General features: G+C 45.8%; 1 protein-coding gene across 2 annotated transcripts in view; it reads right to left on the reverse strand.

Moving 5' to 3' along the window:
• Positions 1–822: 822 nt before the first annotated feature.
• Positions 823–14,942, reverse strand: part of LOC144094115 (mothers against decapentaplegic homolog 3-like) — a 47,784-nt gene continuing 33,664 nt past the window's right edge. For both annotated transcript variants that reach the window (XM_077628033.1, XM_077628034.1), the window contains exon 8: positions 823–14,694. In XM_077628033.1, coding sequence (XP_077484159.1) covers positions 14,426–14,694 — 269 coding nt within the window. In that variant the 3' untranslated portion in view covers positions 823–14,425. The remainder of the gene's footprint in view (positions 14,695–14,942) is intronic.

Consider the following 14,942-nt stretch of genomic DNA (forward strand, 5'->3'; position numbering starts at 1 on the left):
TTATTAGGTTCTAGACAACCCAAAGCTGCTTGTTACTGCTGTTTGGACAAGTTTGCTATTCCACTTTGCATCCCGGCTTTTTTAATGCTCTCTGTCAAATTCTAGTACTGATAAACTGCCACCACATATGAATCCGGTCCCACATAGCTTGAAAGCTTCCTGCACTTCGCACAGCACCGAATGAGCAAGCAATAAGTTTGAAAAGTGAAAGCAGTATTTGAATTTACATGAAGGTGCAGTTCAGCAAGCACAGCTCCATTCAATTTTTATTCTTGGTAAAAATCTATACTTTTAGTGCCCATTTTGACGTTCAGCAGCAAAAGATTAATACAAGAGATTTGTACCATAACGCAACCCGTGATCCGCTTCCACGATGCACACACTCTTGCCCAGAGTGCCAGCAAGCTGCACACACACCTGCTGTGGAAGCTGGCCACAGCGGAGGATCGCACTGTGCTGCAACTTTTCATTACCAAAAAGATTAGAACATTCTAGAATTCGTTCCGCTCCATTAAAACGCATGACACCAACAATGAAAAGACCTCCGTGATCACTGCTTGGAAGTGAACAGTGGTGTAGACTAGCCCAATTAACTAGGAAACGAGCAAAAAAAAGGTTCCGACATTTCTGTTTGCTTGTTCAAACGACTTTGGCCTTTTGTGGCTTATAATAGCTCCATTCAAACAGTCTCTCTGCCATTAGAATATGGCAATCTATCAACAAAGGCAAACTTTTCTTGTCCTCAACATCCCTGTAAAGTTGGAACCACATATTATGCATGTTCACATTTAAAAAGCAGATCGAAAGAAAACGATTGAGGAGTTCATTGTCAAGCAGTTTTATTATGTCACAGCAGAGAAAGAGTGCTATCCAAAATGTCATTACACAAAAGACGGCCATGTAATATGTACACTCGAAAAATGGATACAGTATTGCAAAAAGCCGAGTTGACCAATGTTTTCGAGCCGCAACGCCGCCGCGACGGCCGGCCACACAGGGGAAGAGTGAAATGCCGGCTGTGCGGCATGAGCCAATATCTGGACAAGGGCTGCAGCACCATGAGCCACCCATCATGGTGGCGACAGATCCATGACAATGGCGCAGCTGCCATTTACAATCCCCTTTCCCCCTTTTGCTTCTGCACTCGACCTCAACCACATGAAATCTGGGACAGTAAAACTTAAAACTGACGGAGCTTGAATACACTGTTCAATGTCAATAAATGCCTAGACTTCTAGAAAATGACTTGACCTGCAATGAAATGATCCATAATATTAGCAAGCATCCAGCCTCAACAATGCAAGACGGGCATGACTGAAGCTCTCTTCTTGCAGTAGGTCAGCAAAAGAAAAAAAAAAGACTGCTCAGTAAGGAATGCCATTTATGAACAATCAAAACAATTTCAGAGCCTGTTTCCACCAAAACTGGCCCAATGTGGTGCAGCCCTCCCAAGACCAACAACGCAGATTAGTTCATCACTGCAACAGCAAAAAATTAAGGAAAAAAAAAGATGTTTTGAGGCCTGCCCTTCCCTTCTCTATAGTGGGCCATGCCAGACTTGCTGTACAACACAACACCTCAACGCTTGCCCCGCTGACATGCATTGAGCCGCTCCGCATGCCGCTCCTCATGCCAGCTGGGGCAGTGAACTAGACAACACCTACAAACTGCTTCCCAGAGCAACACTAGGCCTACTAACTCCGACGCGCAATATCACAAGTGGCATTGTGTGACAAGGTCAGCCGCTATGTAGAAAGCTTCACATACAAAAAGATGACGGGAGGGAGAGAGACAAGGAACGAAAACACGACCCGGAGCAAGGCTTCACTAGAACTGGTGGGAGAAACATGTTCAACACTTAGCCACGCACACACACACCATGCACACTACCAACTGAGGGGAGAAAAAAAAAAGCACGGTATAAAAGACAAGCAGACACGCATTACTAGAGAGAATGCACCCAACATGTGAACTGTCTATGCAAGGTCCTCATAGTTTCTTTTTTTTCCCGCTTTGTTCCTGCCAGTGGAGAATGCCTGCTCAAAATGCTCCCACCGAGCACACTCTTGCGCCTTTCGCTGCCAAGGGAGCAGTCAGGTCAATGACAGCCAGGGAAGCACACAAACTGGATCAGTACAAGAACAGCACGGAAAGGGAGGCACAGGGGCGAATGGTAGGGAAAGAACTTTTCCAGACAACACCCACCTAGCTGCTTCAGATTTAAAAGTGAAATAAAGAAACGAAACGAAAACACTTGACAGAACGACTGGATTCCCGGCCAGCAGGTAACCACACTGCTGCACACAGGCACGCAGCGTTTAACTCTTTCCTAGGCAGTGTCAGAAACAGTCACAGCAACAAACAAGTTCTGGGAACACACCCACAGCAAAGACGGAGAACAGTAGGCAACGCGAAGCAACCACTCGCGATCGTCACCTGTATACACCTACTCCAAGGCAAAGAAGTGGGACGGGGGAAACAACGGTAACACGGCTCCAAAGTATTGCACGCACAAGCTGCTGTTTCCATGGGGTGAGGATCATTCATCAGATGAAGGTCTCTTCAAGCCCCACACGTGGGCCACAGTCCATGAAGCACAGATCAGTCAGGAGGAAACAAAAAGGAGAAAAAAAAAAGAACACAAAGAAGCCCAGTTTGATTTCAGGGCTCAGAGCTGTTCAACAGCTACTGAGCGGATAATGCTCGTCAGGAAAAACGCTGCGACCAAGCATCGACCAATTGACTAGGAATGTGCGTACTCGTTACACAGTGGTTGCAACAAAGCCAGCCTAGTATGCTCGCAAGTGATTCAGTTGTCGCTGCAATAAAAAGACCAGCAAGTCTCCCTGTCTTCCTTGTCGGAGATAAGATTGCAATTTCAAGCCAGGCAGCAACTCCTCATTGGGTGCAAGCTGAAAGTTTCGGTCTGCACAAATATGAGCCTACAATCTCGGTGGACAAGGAGTGCAAACAATGAAGTATGAAACTGACGCAGAGTCCTCCAGCGGCAGCACAACACCCGCCACTTTGCCTGTCTGGATGCTTTTACTTCACTAATCAATCCCCTACGGTCCCAAATTGCTCAGTAAGTGTAAACTCTCTCCCAAGCTAAGCACACCAGTGCAAGCAACAAAGTGTGAGTGATAAATAATGTGAACTGAATGCAGCTACAATTAAGACAACTTTAAAAGCTGAAAAGCTCTTCGGCGTAGCAACACATTTTGCAGCACCGCTAATTTTTGTCATTCAATCTGTCTTTTCTAAGCCAAGACAGCTACAAAGACACTGGAGGGCATCGTCGACACTGCGCATTTTGTTCGTCCTTTACCCAGCTACTCGGAGCAACTAGTTTAGAAAGAGCACAAGAATCTGAACAACCTTGGATGAAGGTTACAAAGCACAATATCTAATTTTGTTTGTTTATGGTTTGTGGGGTTTTAATGTCCCAAAGCAGCTCAGGCTATGAGGGACACCGTAGTGAACGGTTCCGGAAATTTCGACCACCTGGGGTTCTTTAACGTGCACTCACATTGCACAGTACACGGGCATCTAGAATTTCGCCTCCATCAAAATTCGACCGCCGCGAATGGGATCGAACCCGCGTCTTTCAGGTCAGCAGCAGAACACCATAACCACTGAGCCACCACGGCGGCCTCACAATATCTAATTAGAGCCACATTTCCTCATGCGTTCTGCTGTAAGAAGACATCACAAAATGGAGCTGCTCACACTGCAAATAAGTTAATGAAGAAAAGAGTTTCTCGACAGTTCAACCGTTGAAGCAGAAAAATGCCATGCGGCTGGCTCGCCTGGAAGCAATCTGAGGTACAGCGGCAGAAGTATGGTGGCACAAAGCAAAAAATCCTCTTCACAGTAAAGAAAGAGAGGTATGCCCAAAGAACGGATCACAGCACTCCTCTCTTGCATGCATGTGGGGGGGGGGGGGGGGGGGGGGGGGGGGGGGGGGGGGGCATGGGGAGTCTCTGGTGTTCAACACAGAGGCAAAACAAAGTCTGTGGGAGAACAACTACAAGAAAAGGGTGCCCCTAAGTCCACGGCTCATTCTTATCAACATCGCTGACTATGCAACTTGGACAATGGCAACACAGCCCAACATGTGAAACAGAAACGAAATCAGCCTGCAACTTGGCAGAACCTCGTTACACAGCTTCACCTCAATCAAGGTGTGACCGGCCACAGCTAGATCAGGAGCCTGCTCTGTCTGCAACTATGCCCCACTCAATTCAGTGTCACTACTTTAACGACAAAGCTCACTGATCAGTTCAGCTGACAAGATAATTGTGGTTAGTGTTCTGCTTTCTCCACTTCATCTACAGTTGAGTAGCAAAGGAACAGAGTGTGAGAGAGCCCAACATGGGCACGAGTACATCTTCCCTCAATCTTCACTGCATTTGCCCCCACCCCAACTCACCTCTCTCTTCGAAGAGAGAAAACAAAAATGGAGGGAAAATTACACTGAAGTACAGTGCACACAACAATGTGGTGATGGCAGCAACACCCCCCCCCCCTAGGTCAACTCACTCCATTTCCACATCAACAACAGCAAGGCCAAATGCACATGAATTTTGTCCATAAGTAAAAAAAACAATCAGCGGAGATTTTCCCTGGCTAGAATAACGTGTACCAAATGACTGGCGTGGGATTCGTGAAATTATGACATACTCTCAATTCATTTCATGCAGTAATCCTAGTCCTGCAGAGAAACCAAATTTGTAATAAACAATTCTGCTAGGAAAGCGCCTGCACCCACATGTTATCGCTTCGAACCTTAGGCCAAAAATGCTTAACTTCACACTCTACTGTAGATTAGCTCAAAGGTTATGGTAGTGTGCGTTCTGCTGTGCAACTTGCCAACAAAAAACAGGAAGGCAGGCACATTCAAAATGACTCATTGTGAAAATAAACCTTGCGCATGAGGTAAATTTCATGCTGCAACAGGTCACAGCCGTGAAAAGTCGCAAGAAAGACGCGAAAAACAAGTGTCCACTCGAAGCAGGGTCATTACGCCAAACGTCCCAGACGTTGCGCTCGACCATCTCCAATTTGTTCAAGAAAATTCACGGACAATTATCCCAATGTGCCTAATCAAAGCCTGGCATATTTTTGCCGAAAAAAATTTATTCCCATGGTGAGCGCAATTTGAACATTTACAAAAGGCGAGAAACCAGGCACTGCTCAATAATTAATAAAAAATCGAATATTTGAGAAAACACTCTACAATTTTTTCAGTGGTATCTACTCAGATTCTGGCTTTCGATATAAATCTGAGTGTGCAGTTTTATATCGCACAAATAATTTTAAAAAATTGAAAGAAATTGTGAAAATGTTTCATTTTTGTCGTTTTTTTTTTCTTAAATATAAACTTCCTCTCGCAAATTCAGAAATAGCCTTTTTGCTTCTCTAGATTTCTAGTAGCTATAAAAAATGTTACAGGCGACGAAACTTTGGACATAGAAGTAAAAAAAATACTAAATTTGCAAAAAAGTGCGTTTTGAGCTAAAAACGGTCATTAATTTGACCCTGAGGAGGTCCTAGTAAAAATACAAACAATAGCGGGTAACGTAGAACTGTTCATTGCCTTAAATTTCTGAAATTTTAAACGAAGTAATTTTTGAATTTTTGTTTTAAGCGAGAAAAAAATTTTTGAATTGGAGCTCTCGCGCCGCAAACTTCGTCGTGTCTTAACGCCACTTCACCGCAGAACACGACACCTGGCATGGCACGATCCTTTTGGCGAGATAACTGCTTCAGTTTGCCGTCGCTTGCTGTCGTGCATTTTTAGGGATAGAGCTAAATGAAAAGCTGTGCACATGCGCCGCGTCAAGTGGGACATAGATGAAGGAACGCCCAGCGAAACGGCGCGGCGAAAATGACTATGCAATTCGACTGAGCGAGTTCCACTCGGCCAGCTGTAACTATCGCGTTACTCCATGTTTAACCAGAGCTAAACCACATCCATATTTTTTTATCCGAATAAGATCGCGGAGCGCACATGACAGCGCGAAGTGCGCACCACTGCAGCGAGTGACCAGAGACTCGCTGGCGGTGAGCGCAGCCCGCTAGTGTGTAGGCTCGTCGCACGCATGAAGGAGCTTCAGCCAGGATAGGGTGTCTAGAAGGGAAGGTGTGAAAAACGCGGCGCTCTACCCATAGAGAGGTGTGGTCCCCTGCGCGTGACGGCCGCCAGGGCCAAATCGAGCGCTGCGGTCTGGGGCACGGTCAGAATTCCAGAGCAGACGACAGGGTGGCGGTTGTTACAGCGTCGTTTGGTCAGTCGTCATTGTGTACTTCGGTGCGATTCCCAAAGATACTGTTCCAATACAGATTCCCAAAGATACTGTTGTGTTTCTCCATGTTTGTGTGAACAGCAGCGCGGCTGTTGTCAGCGCGGCAGTCACGCAGAAGGGGCCAGCTTTTCCTGGCCGGTTTACACACCTCCCCTTCTAGACACCCTAGCCAGGAGGCTCGTCTACAGTTGCAGTCGGTTGTCTGCTAAGGACGGAAGTTGGTTTCGTCTCATGGAGGAACCAGGCCCATCTAGCAGTTTTGCGGGTCCTGCGGATGTCGATGCGGGTAAGTAAAGAAGTCTTAATGTTTGGTTTTGCTAAATTGAGGTGATAGTATCCGTTGCTTAAATTTAGGTCTACGTATTCTGCCAGTATTAGCTCCTGCATTATCTTTTTTTTTGTTTTGCCTTTTCAGTGAGACCATAAAAAAAGAATGATGCTCGCTGTAGAATGAAGGTTAGTTCGTGGTATATGAGACACAGATGGGCATAAATTGACCAACGCAAACAACTATTTAAAGTCAAGTGCAGTTACATTATACACCTGAGTTGTGGAGTCCTATTTGAATTGTGTATGTGTAAAACTTGCATGAGTCAGATGTCAATGAGTCAAGGCGTTTTTATAGATGCGCATGAATTTCTGTTTCGTTTGTAGAAACCGAACTTCCTCCGTGCTCGCTTGGTCCAAGTGGGTGCCACAAGCTAACACAGACCAAGAAGCGTTCCATCATCATTTATGAAAAACTGACAGACACACACAAGCGACTTCTTTCTCTGCGCTCAGGGCGCCCACAAGAAGACATCAGTACCGTGTGTGCTCATCACTATCAAGTTTTCCTTAAGAAGTATTCATCGCTGATTGCATCTAAGTGGTGTTCTAACCCTTTCTTTAAACACAGAAAGAACTACCGTGGAACAAACAACATAACATTAGCTCTGGCAGACGCACACCCCGATTTTAATCTTATTCCTGGTAGCCGACTGTGCCAGGCATGCTGGCGGCATTGCTTCAACTCGAAGAAGAGTGGCATCGGCGGCGCACCTCATCAGGCTCGCGATGCCCAGTGCGAGCAAGATGACGTCGTGGTGGCATTCGAGGCTTGCAACGAGGCCCTTGTAGCCATTGGAGAAAGCCCCCTTCAACGAAAACGCGGAAGAAAAGACCGGGAAACCTACGCGCAAAAGAAGGTTCGAAAGCTCAAAGCGAATGCGGAAAAAAGGATTTTTAAATCATTAGGACTGCACCACAAATCAATCCTCCAGCGTGACCAGAGAGAAGGTTTTGTTCTGAGCGATTACCTGAAGCTGATGCAAGATGTCAAAGAGAAGTTTGGCCGAGAAGAAAGTCGAGAAACACGAATACAACTTCTTACGTTGGCTCCCTCGTCTTGGTCTCGGCAAAAAATAATGGACTTTTTCGGGGCCTCTGAACGGCAAGTGCGTCAAGCTCTGAACATGAGAACAGAAGGCGGCGTATTAGGCACCCCACCAAAGCGTAGAGGCCGCCCGTTGAGTGAAGGAGTCAAGGCATCCATCATCAATTTTTATGAAGATGACGCCGATTCGTAATGTCTTCCAGGAAAGAAGGACGTGCTAAAGGGTCGTCAGAAGCGCCTCTTGCTGCTAAACCTCAAGGAAATGCATGAGGAGTGGAAAATAAGTTCTCACTTAAGGTGCGGCTTCTCGACATTTGCGAGTCTCCGACCTTCACATTGCGTCTTAGCTGGAGGGAGCGGCACTCACACAGTTTGTGTGTGCATGCAGCACCAAAACTTCAAGCTAATGATACAGGCTGCGGGTTTAAAGGAAAGTGCCGAAAAACTTCTAGCCACTTCTGTATGTGAACTGGGCAAAGAGGAGTGCATGCTTGGAGCGTGTGCCAAATGTCCAGGAACCAACTGTGCAGATATATTGCTCAGTAGCGCTCCAGTTCTCGACTCGGAACAAACAGACTGCGTCCAAGTGCAACAGTGGATTGGCGGGGTGCGTTGCCAACTGGAGACAATTCTACTCACACCAGACCAGTTCTGTGATAAATTCTTAGATATGCATAAGGAGCTTAAGGCCCACCACTTTGTAAGCAAACAGCAGGCGCGCTACTTGCGGGAGCTGAAACGGAAGATCGGGACACATGAGGCAATTGTCCTCATGGACTTCGCCGAAAATTATAGCTTCGTTGTACAGGACGCTCCACAATCCTATCACTGGGTGAATACTCAAGCCTCTGTACACACTGTTGTAATCTACCTTCGTGAGCACGAAGACACTGCAGAAATTTCTGTAAAATCTTTCAGCTTTATTTCTGATTGTCTAGACCACGACACGGTGGCCGTTTCTGTAATTAGGATACTGAAGGAAGACTTTCCACAAATTTCAAATATCCATTACTTCTCTGATGGAGCATCATCGCAGTACAAGAACAAGAAGAATTTCCCAAACCTCTGTCAGCACGAAAATGACTTCAGAATTTGCGCTCAGTGGATTTTTTTTGCAACTTCCCACGGGAAGAGTGTTTGTGATGGAGTTGGGGGCACCGTGAAGCGTTTGGCAGCAAGGGCGAGCCTTCAAAGCCCCTACAACAATCAAATCATGACACCCTATGAGTTATTTAGCTGGGCCAAAAATAACATCAAAGGTATTGTGATCCTTTGGATGCCAAAAGAAATGGTTGAAGAAAAACGAATTCAGCTCGCTCCAAGATTCTGTTCAGCAGTCCCTGTCAAAGGAACACGGAGTTTTCATTACTTCAAGCCAACATCACCTTTCAGGCTGCAAGCTGGCCTTACATCCTACTCATGTACAAGAGAATTTGTAGTTATAAAGCCCATTTCTGCGCTGGAGTAAGGCAGAAATCGCAACAATTAAACCAAATAAAACCCAGACATCACATCGAAAACAATCCGGCATGAGCCCCTGACGGCCGCAAGGGTAAGGTACCACGTGGTGCTGCTACATCGCAAATTGCTTCAACAGCGGATGGTTCTGGTCACATCCAGATCGGCGTCTCAGAAGGTCTTATGCGGGTGCTTACGTCTGTCATGGCGCTGACAAAAATGACTGACTGCGAGAGGACCACACCTAACAACTAGCTGATTGGAGTATGTCCCGCCCCGGCAGCGTTAAAAAAAATATCTCTCGCATACCTGTTAAGACTACTTAACGTTCCCATGCTTGCCTGCAGTGAAAACCTCACTTGAGAACAAGAACTCTGCGTTTCGTCTGGCCACAGTGTCGTGCTCTGTGGAGAAGAGGCGCTTAAGACACGACGAAGCTTGCGGCGCAAGAGCTGAAATTCAAAAATTATTTTCTTACTTAAAACAAAAATTACTTCGATTAAATTTTCAGAAAGGGAAGGCAATAAACCCTTTTATGTAACCCGCTATTTTTGTATTTTTACTAGGACCACCTCAGGGTGAAATTGGTGAGCGTTTTTGGCTCAAAATGCACTTTTTTGCAACTTTAGTATTTTGTTAACTTCTATGTTCAAAGTTTCGTCGCCTGTAACATTTTTTTATAGCTACTAGACATCTAGAGAAGCAAAAAGGCTATTTCAGAATTTCTAAGAGGAAGTTCATATTTAAGAAAAAGAACGACAAAAATGAAACATTTTCACAAACTCTCAGTTTTTTTTAAATATTTGTGCAAAATAAAGCTGAATACTCAGATTTTTATCGAAAGCCAGAATCTGTGTAGATATCATTGAAAAAATTGTGGAGTGTTTTCTCAAATATTCGATTTTTTATTAATTATTGAGCAGTGCCTAGTTTCTCGTGCTTTCTAAATGTTCAAATTGCGCTCACCATGCGAATAAATTTTTTTCGGCAAAAATGTGCCAGGCTTTCATTACGTACATTGGGATAAGTGTCCGTGAATTTTCTTGAACGAATTGGAGATGGTCGAGCGCAACGTCTGGGACGTTTGGCGTGGAATGACCCAGCAGGAAACAATTCTGAAACAGACATTATTTTGTGGACTCACAGTATGGCACGATACAGAATAGCACACAGAAAGCCTAGGCAACACATTTATGGACACACAAACAGCACAAATAAGTGCCCAGCACAGTACACGGAGTTTTTTTGCTTTTCAAAAGGGCACAGAATACGAAAACTGGCAAAAGGCAAACAAAACGAAGCTAGAGACAACGCCATTGGTGCAGTAGTGCCACACGAAATTCAGATGCTGGGCTTAAATTTGCTCCTTTGTTCTCCCAATTATGCTTGGAATTTCTCAAACAGCACAAAGTCTGCCAACAGCTTCAAACACTGCAGCCTACACACAGTTCCCATGCATGATAAAACTAGGGAACTCTTTCAGAGTGACATACACAAAAGCAAGGTAAAGGAAAGGCACCTGGGGCTAACACCCCCAGCACTGATACACAGCCTTGTAGTAAAACCCAGTTTTTTTCATTAAGCACAAGGTCAACCTATTGAAGCTAAACACATCAAAGTAGATACACACGAGGGTCAACACCACTGTCTCTTGGTGTGACACTGGCCATAATACCACGTGGGTTTTGCACAGCAAGATAAAAAGAAAAGTCCACTTTCATCACTCACAGTGTATCCGAATATAAGGATTCAAGCAACACACACACAAAAAAAAGTCCACAAGGATCCACACCACAACTGCAGTTAACTGAAAAGCTGCCTAACTCGAGATGATCGATAAACTTGCTGCAACACAATACATGCAACTGTGTGTTTGTACAATAACACTGCATAAACACACAGAGAGAAAGTGTACCCATGTCTCTCCTAAAATGAAAAAAAAAAAAAAAAGTGTTGCAAGACCCCCCCTCGGCAACACGAGTCTAACAAGGCATGCATGGTCTATGCGGCCAGCAACGATAACACAGCTGCGCATCTTCCACGCGTTCTCCAGTAACTGGTAGAGCGTGATCGATCAAAGCAGTTTCAGATTTGCACATGACTTCTGGATACAGTTAAAGGGACACCGAGAAAAACCGCATCCATTTTCTTTTGGCAAAAATCGACTGCATGGCTCTTTGCTCCTACATCAATATTTGTTCAGCTGCAAAGGACGCATCAACTGCCGAGAAAATGGCATTAAAAAGGGGGGGGGGGGGGGGGGGGGGCATTTTCTTCTGTCCTTGCCAATCAATTGATAACCTACCGTGTCCATAATGAAAAGGACTCTGTGATCAACGTAAAAATGAATGGTGGTGTGACCTAGCCTCAGAGATCCACTCCCAAAAAGAGTACCGCTGTCATCACAGTTTACATGTGAGAAAGGCCTGTGGCGGCAACACTGCATTTCATTCCCAGCCTTTTCCAGCTTGCGAAGGCTCTTCTTTCAGTGAGCGCACCCCCTTTGAGATTAGAATGTGGCGATCTAACATCATCATTAGCCTGAGTACACCCACTGCGGGACAAAGGCTTCTCCCATATCTCTCCAACTAACCTTGTCTCACGTCCTATCGAAACAGACTACCTGCAATTTGTCTCTAGTGTCCCCTTAAGCAGGATAGATATATATAAACTTGTTTCATTACATCCATGGAGAGGAAACTGCATTTCTTTCACTATATGCACCGCTTTGTTATAACGACAATCCACTGTGGAAGGGCAGCGTTACAGCGAAGCAAGAACAGAGTGGAGTGACTGGTCCTGCCGAAAAGAAATCAAGGACACATGTTTTCGTCTCTCCTACAGTGGGACAGTTAGGATAGCACAGGGCAAGGTGCACGTACACACTGACAAGATAAAGGTAAAAAGATACCCTGTATTTATATTAGCTGAGTGGACCACACTTCCTTGCCTACTGCCGTGTGCGAACGGAAGTGCACTGTATTTCACAAAGCAGCACTGACCGCACCACAGAGATGACTTTCCCCTTCTGGATGCTTCATTGTGCGTAACAGACAAATAAAAACGAGCACGAACAGAACTGTTAAAATAACAGATGCATAGCGCAGACCAGGCTCATTTCCTCTAACATAGTTTCTTTTTTTGTCTTCCGATAACGAAGTGGCACTGCGAGCTATATGTTTAGCAGTTGTGGCTTGCCCCAATGTGTACCTAGAGGAGCAGTCGTAAAGGAAATAGTCACACAATAGTCACACACCAACACGAAGGTGTCACAAAAGTTTCCCATGGCATGACTTTTATGCAGGTGGTAAACTTTTATTTTTATTCTTGCACATAGATCTCCAAGGGCCTTTGGCACAGCCTCAAGAAAGGAACCACCTTGGAAAACAATGGGGCAGCCAGCCTGCAGCATCCTCAAATGGGCATGTCTGCAGCCAAAACCCAATTTTTAGTGCAAACAGCGCTACGAGTGAACCGAAACTGTGTGCCCAAAATTTAAAAAGAAAAAAAAAGCGGGGAGGGAGAGGGCATAGCACCAGATACTGAAACACCCAGTCTGAGTAAGCACTCTTTTTCCTAAAGCTTCATTATAACTAAAAACTGTATACAACAAGGAGAACAAGTTTTAAAATATACATATAACAAGTTTTAAAATGTTGCGAGGGGGAGGGGCACAGTCACGTTGGAAGCAAGCCGGATAGGAAAAGATTTCCCAATGCCTGCTATGCAATAGCACAGCCAAAACCAGGAAAGCCACAGAACGGACAATTAAATTATGATAGACCGCTAGTACTGCTCACTACCAATTAACAACACCCTCTCAAAATGTGTCCCCCCCCCCAAAAAAAAGAGCAAAGAGCCAAGAAATGCTCCCGAACTACCTCACACCTCAGATGAAACTGGCATTCAGGCTTAGGTTACTCTGGATTTCATGAAAAAGGAACGAAGAAAGAGCGCCACACCGTGAGAAAGCACAGCACAGCATTTGCTCGTGGCGCCGCTGCGGCATGGGGCAATTGTGTCCTCGCACAGCTTCCATGGACAAAGAAACGTGCAGTTATCACAAAGGCAGAATGAGGAAGTGAGAAAGGACCTCTGTCCCGCAATGTGGGCTCTACACTCACATTCAATATGCAACAACCCCACACACCTGCCGGGACCTCAACTGACCGGTGAATGAATCTCAGAAATAAACAATATAAGCATGCCCATCTTCCATTTTCTGTGCACTTCCAAGCATCTTCTCTTCTGTACTGCGCTCATTAAAAAAACTGTCACAAATGAAAGTAATGCTATATGACATGTCTCCGCTGTTGCCCTTTCTCTTCTGGAGGATATCCACATTTGCTCCAACGTTACCTCAAACTTTGCAAGACCCACAAAAGCAAGAAAGAAAAATGAAGGCAAATTAAGAGGGCACATGCATTGTCACTCCTGTGGCTTCTCTGAATCTTTTCCCAGTGCAAGCTGATTCTGGGAAGAAAAGGGAACGTGAAGACAGCCTACCTCAAGAAGAAAATGCTTGGCTCACTCCATTACAAATGTTCGAGGAGAAGGGGCTGGCAAGTGCCAATGCCCGCCAACACACACTGGAGAAATGGAGGGTGCAGATATGCTCTCTCCCCCACCACCCACCCTGTAATTCTGTTCTCTGAAAGGGACACAACCTTCGACTTCCGGTCACTCATCCTAGTTCGTGTCACAGCTTGCTAAATAGTGATTTTGGTTGAAAGCATCTCAACACCTAACCTAAAAGGTAACACACACTCAGGAGAGATGATAAATAGTTTCTGTGCTCTTGATTCAGAGTGTAAAAGAAAAAAAGACACACAGATGGGAACAGAAAAAAGCAACAGCACTGGATACTTGTAATAGTGTTCTAGTCTGTTCTCACAAAAATTTCTTATTAGCCATTAGACGGCATTCCTGAACCGAAAGCCAAGGTGCTGTGCCTTGGAGAAAACGGAACCACGCTGGCCCGCGACCAGCTCCTCTACTGATTACAAGCAGGCTTGCAATGCAACAAAGCTCGTAACTACATGTGCAGCGAAGGTCGTGGCTACAAGTGCAATAGCGCTCGAGACTACACGCACAGCGAGGCTCATGGCTACAAGCACAATGACACCGTGTTTGCAAAGCCCTCCCCTTCCCCTACCAACCGGGCAACACTCACATACACACACACGCACGCACACCAGAGAAGAAACGAACGCACCGCTACAACACTATGTCGGAAGGTGGCGACGCGCAGAGGAGGAGGCGGAGGGGCAGAGGAGGCTCCTCCTCAGGACATGGAACTGCAGGGCACCCGGGGCGAGCCCATCTGGGTGAGCACCCGGTCGAGCCACTGCAGCGGTCCGTTCAGGTGCAGCTCCACCCAGCATGGGGTGGAGGTGACTGTCTGGCGACGGTACTCTGCGCCCCAGCCCTTGACAAAGCTCATGCGGATGGTGCACATGCGCGTCAGCTGGTAGACGGCCTCGAAGCCCCGCGACACCGACGTCGTCAGCAGGGCAGCAAACTCCTGGTTGTTGAAGATCTTCAGGTTGCAGCCTGGGCACAAGTGAGGCAGGCAGGCAGGCAGGGGTACAGCGGGGTCAAAATGCCTCACCTGGTTTCTGGTACATCCTCAGAAATCAGCATTTCAAAAGAAAAGTTTTAGTACCGAGAAGCGAGATGTACATTACCCAACAAATGTTTCGGACTCCAAAGTACATTTCTTACATTTTATCCACACCCTTAGCGCCTGTCCTGTAGCCCAGTTTTTTTAAAGAAAAGCTAGTGATCTTGTCTTTGGCAAC

Source organism: Amblyomma americanum, chromosome 6, assembly GCF_052857255.1.
Source record: "Amblyomma americanum isolate KBUSLIRL-KWMA chromosome 6, ASM5285725v1, whole genome shotgun sequence".
In the NCBI taxonomy this organism is placed as follows: Eukaryota; Metazoa; Arthropoda; class Arachnida; order Ixodida; family Ixodidae; genus Amblyomma; species Amblyomma americanum.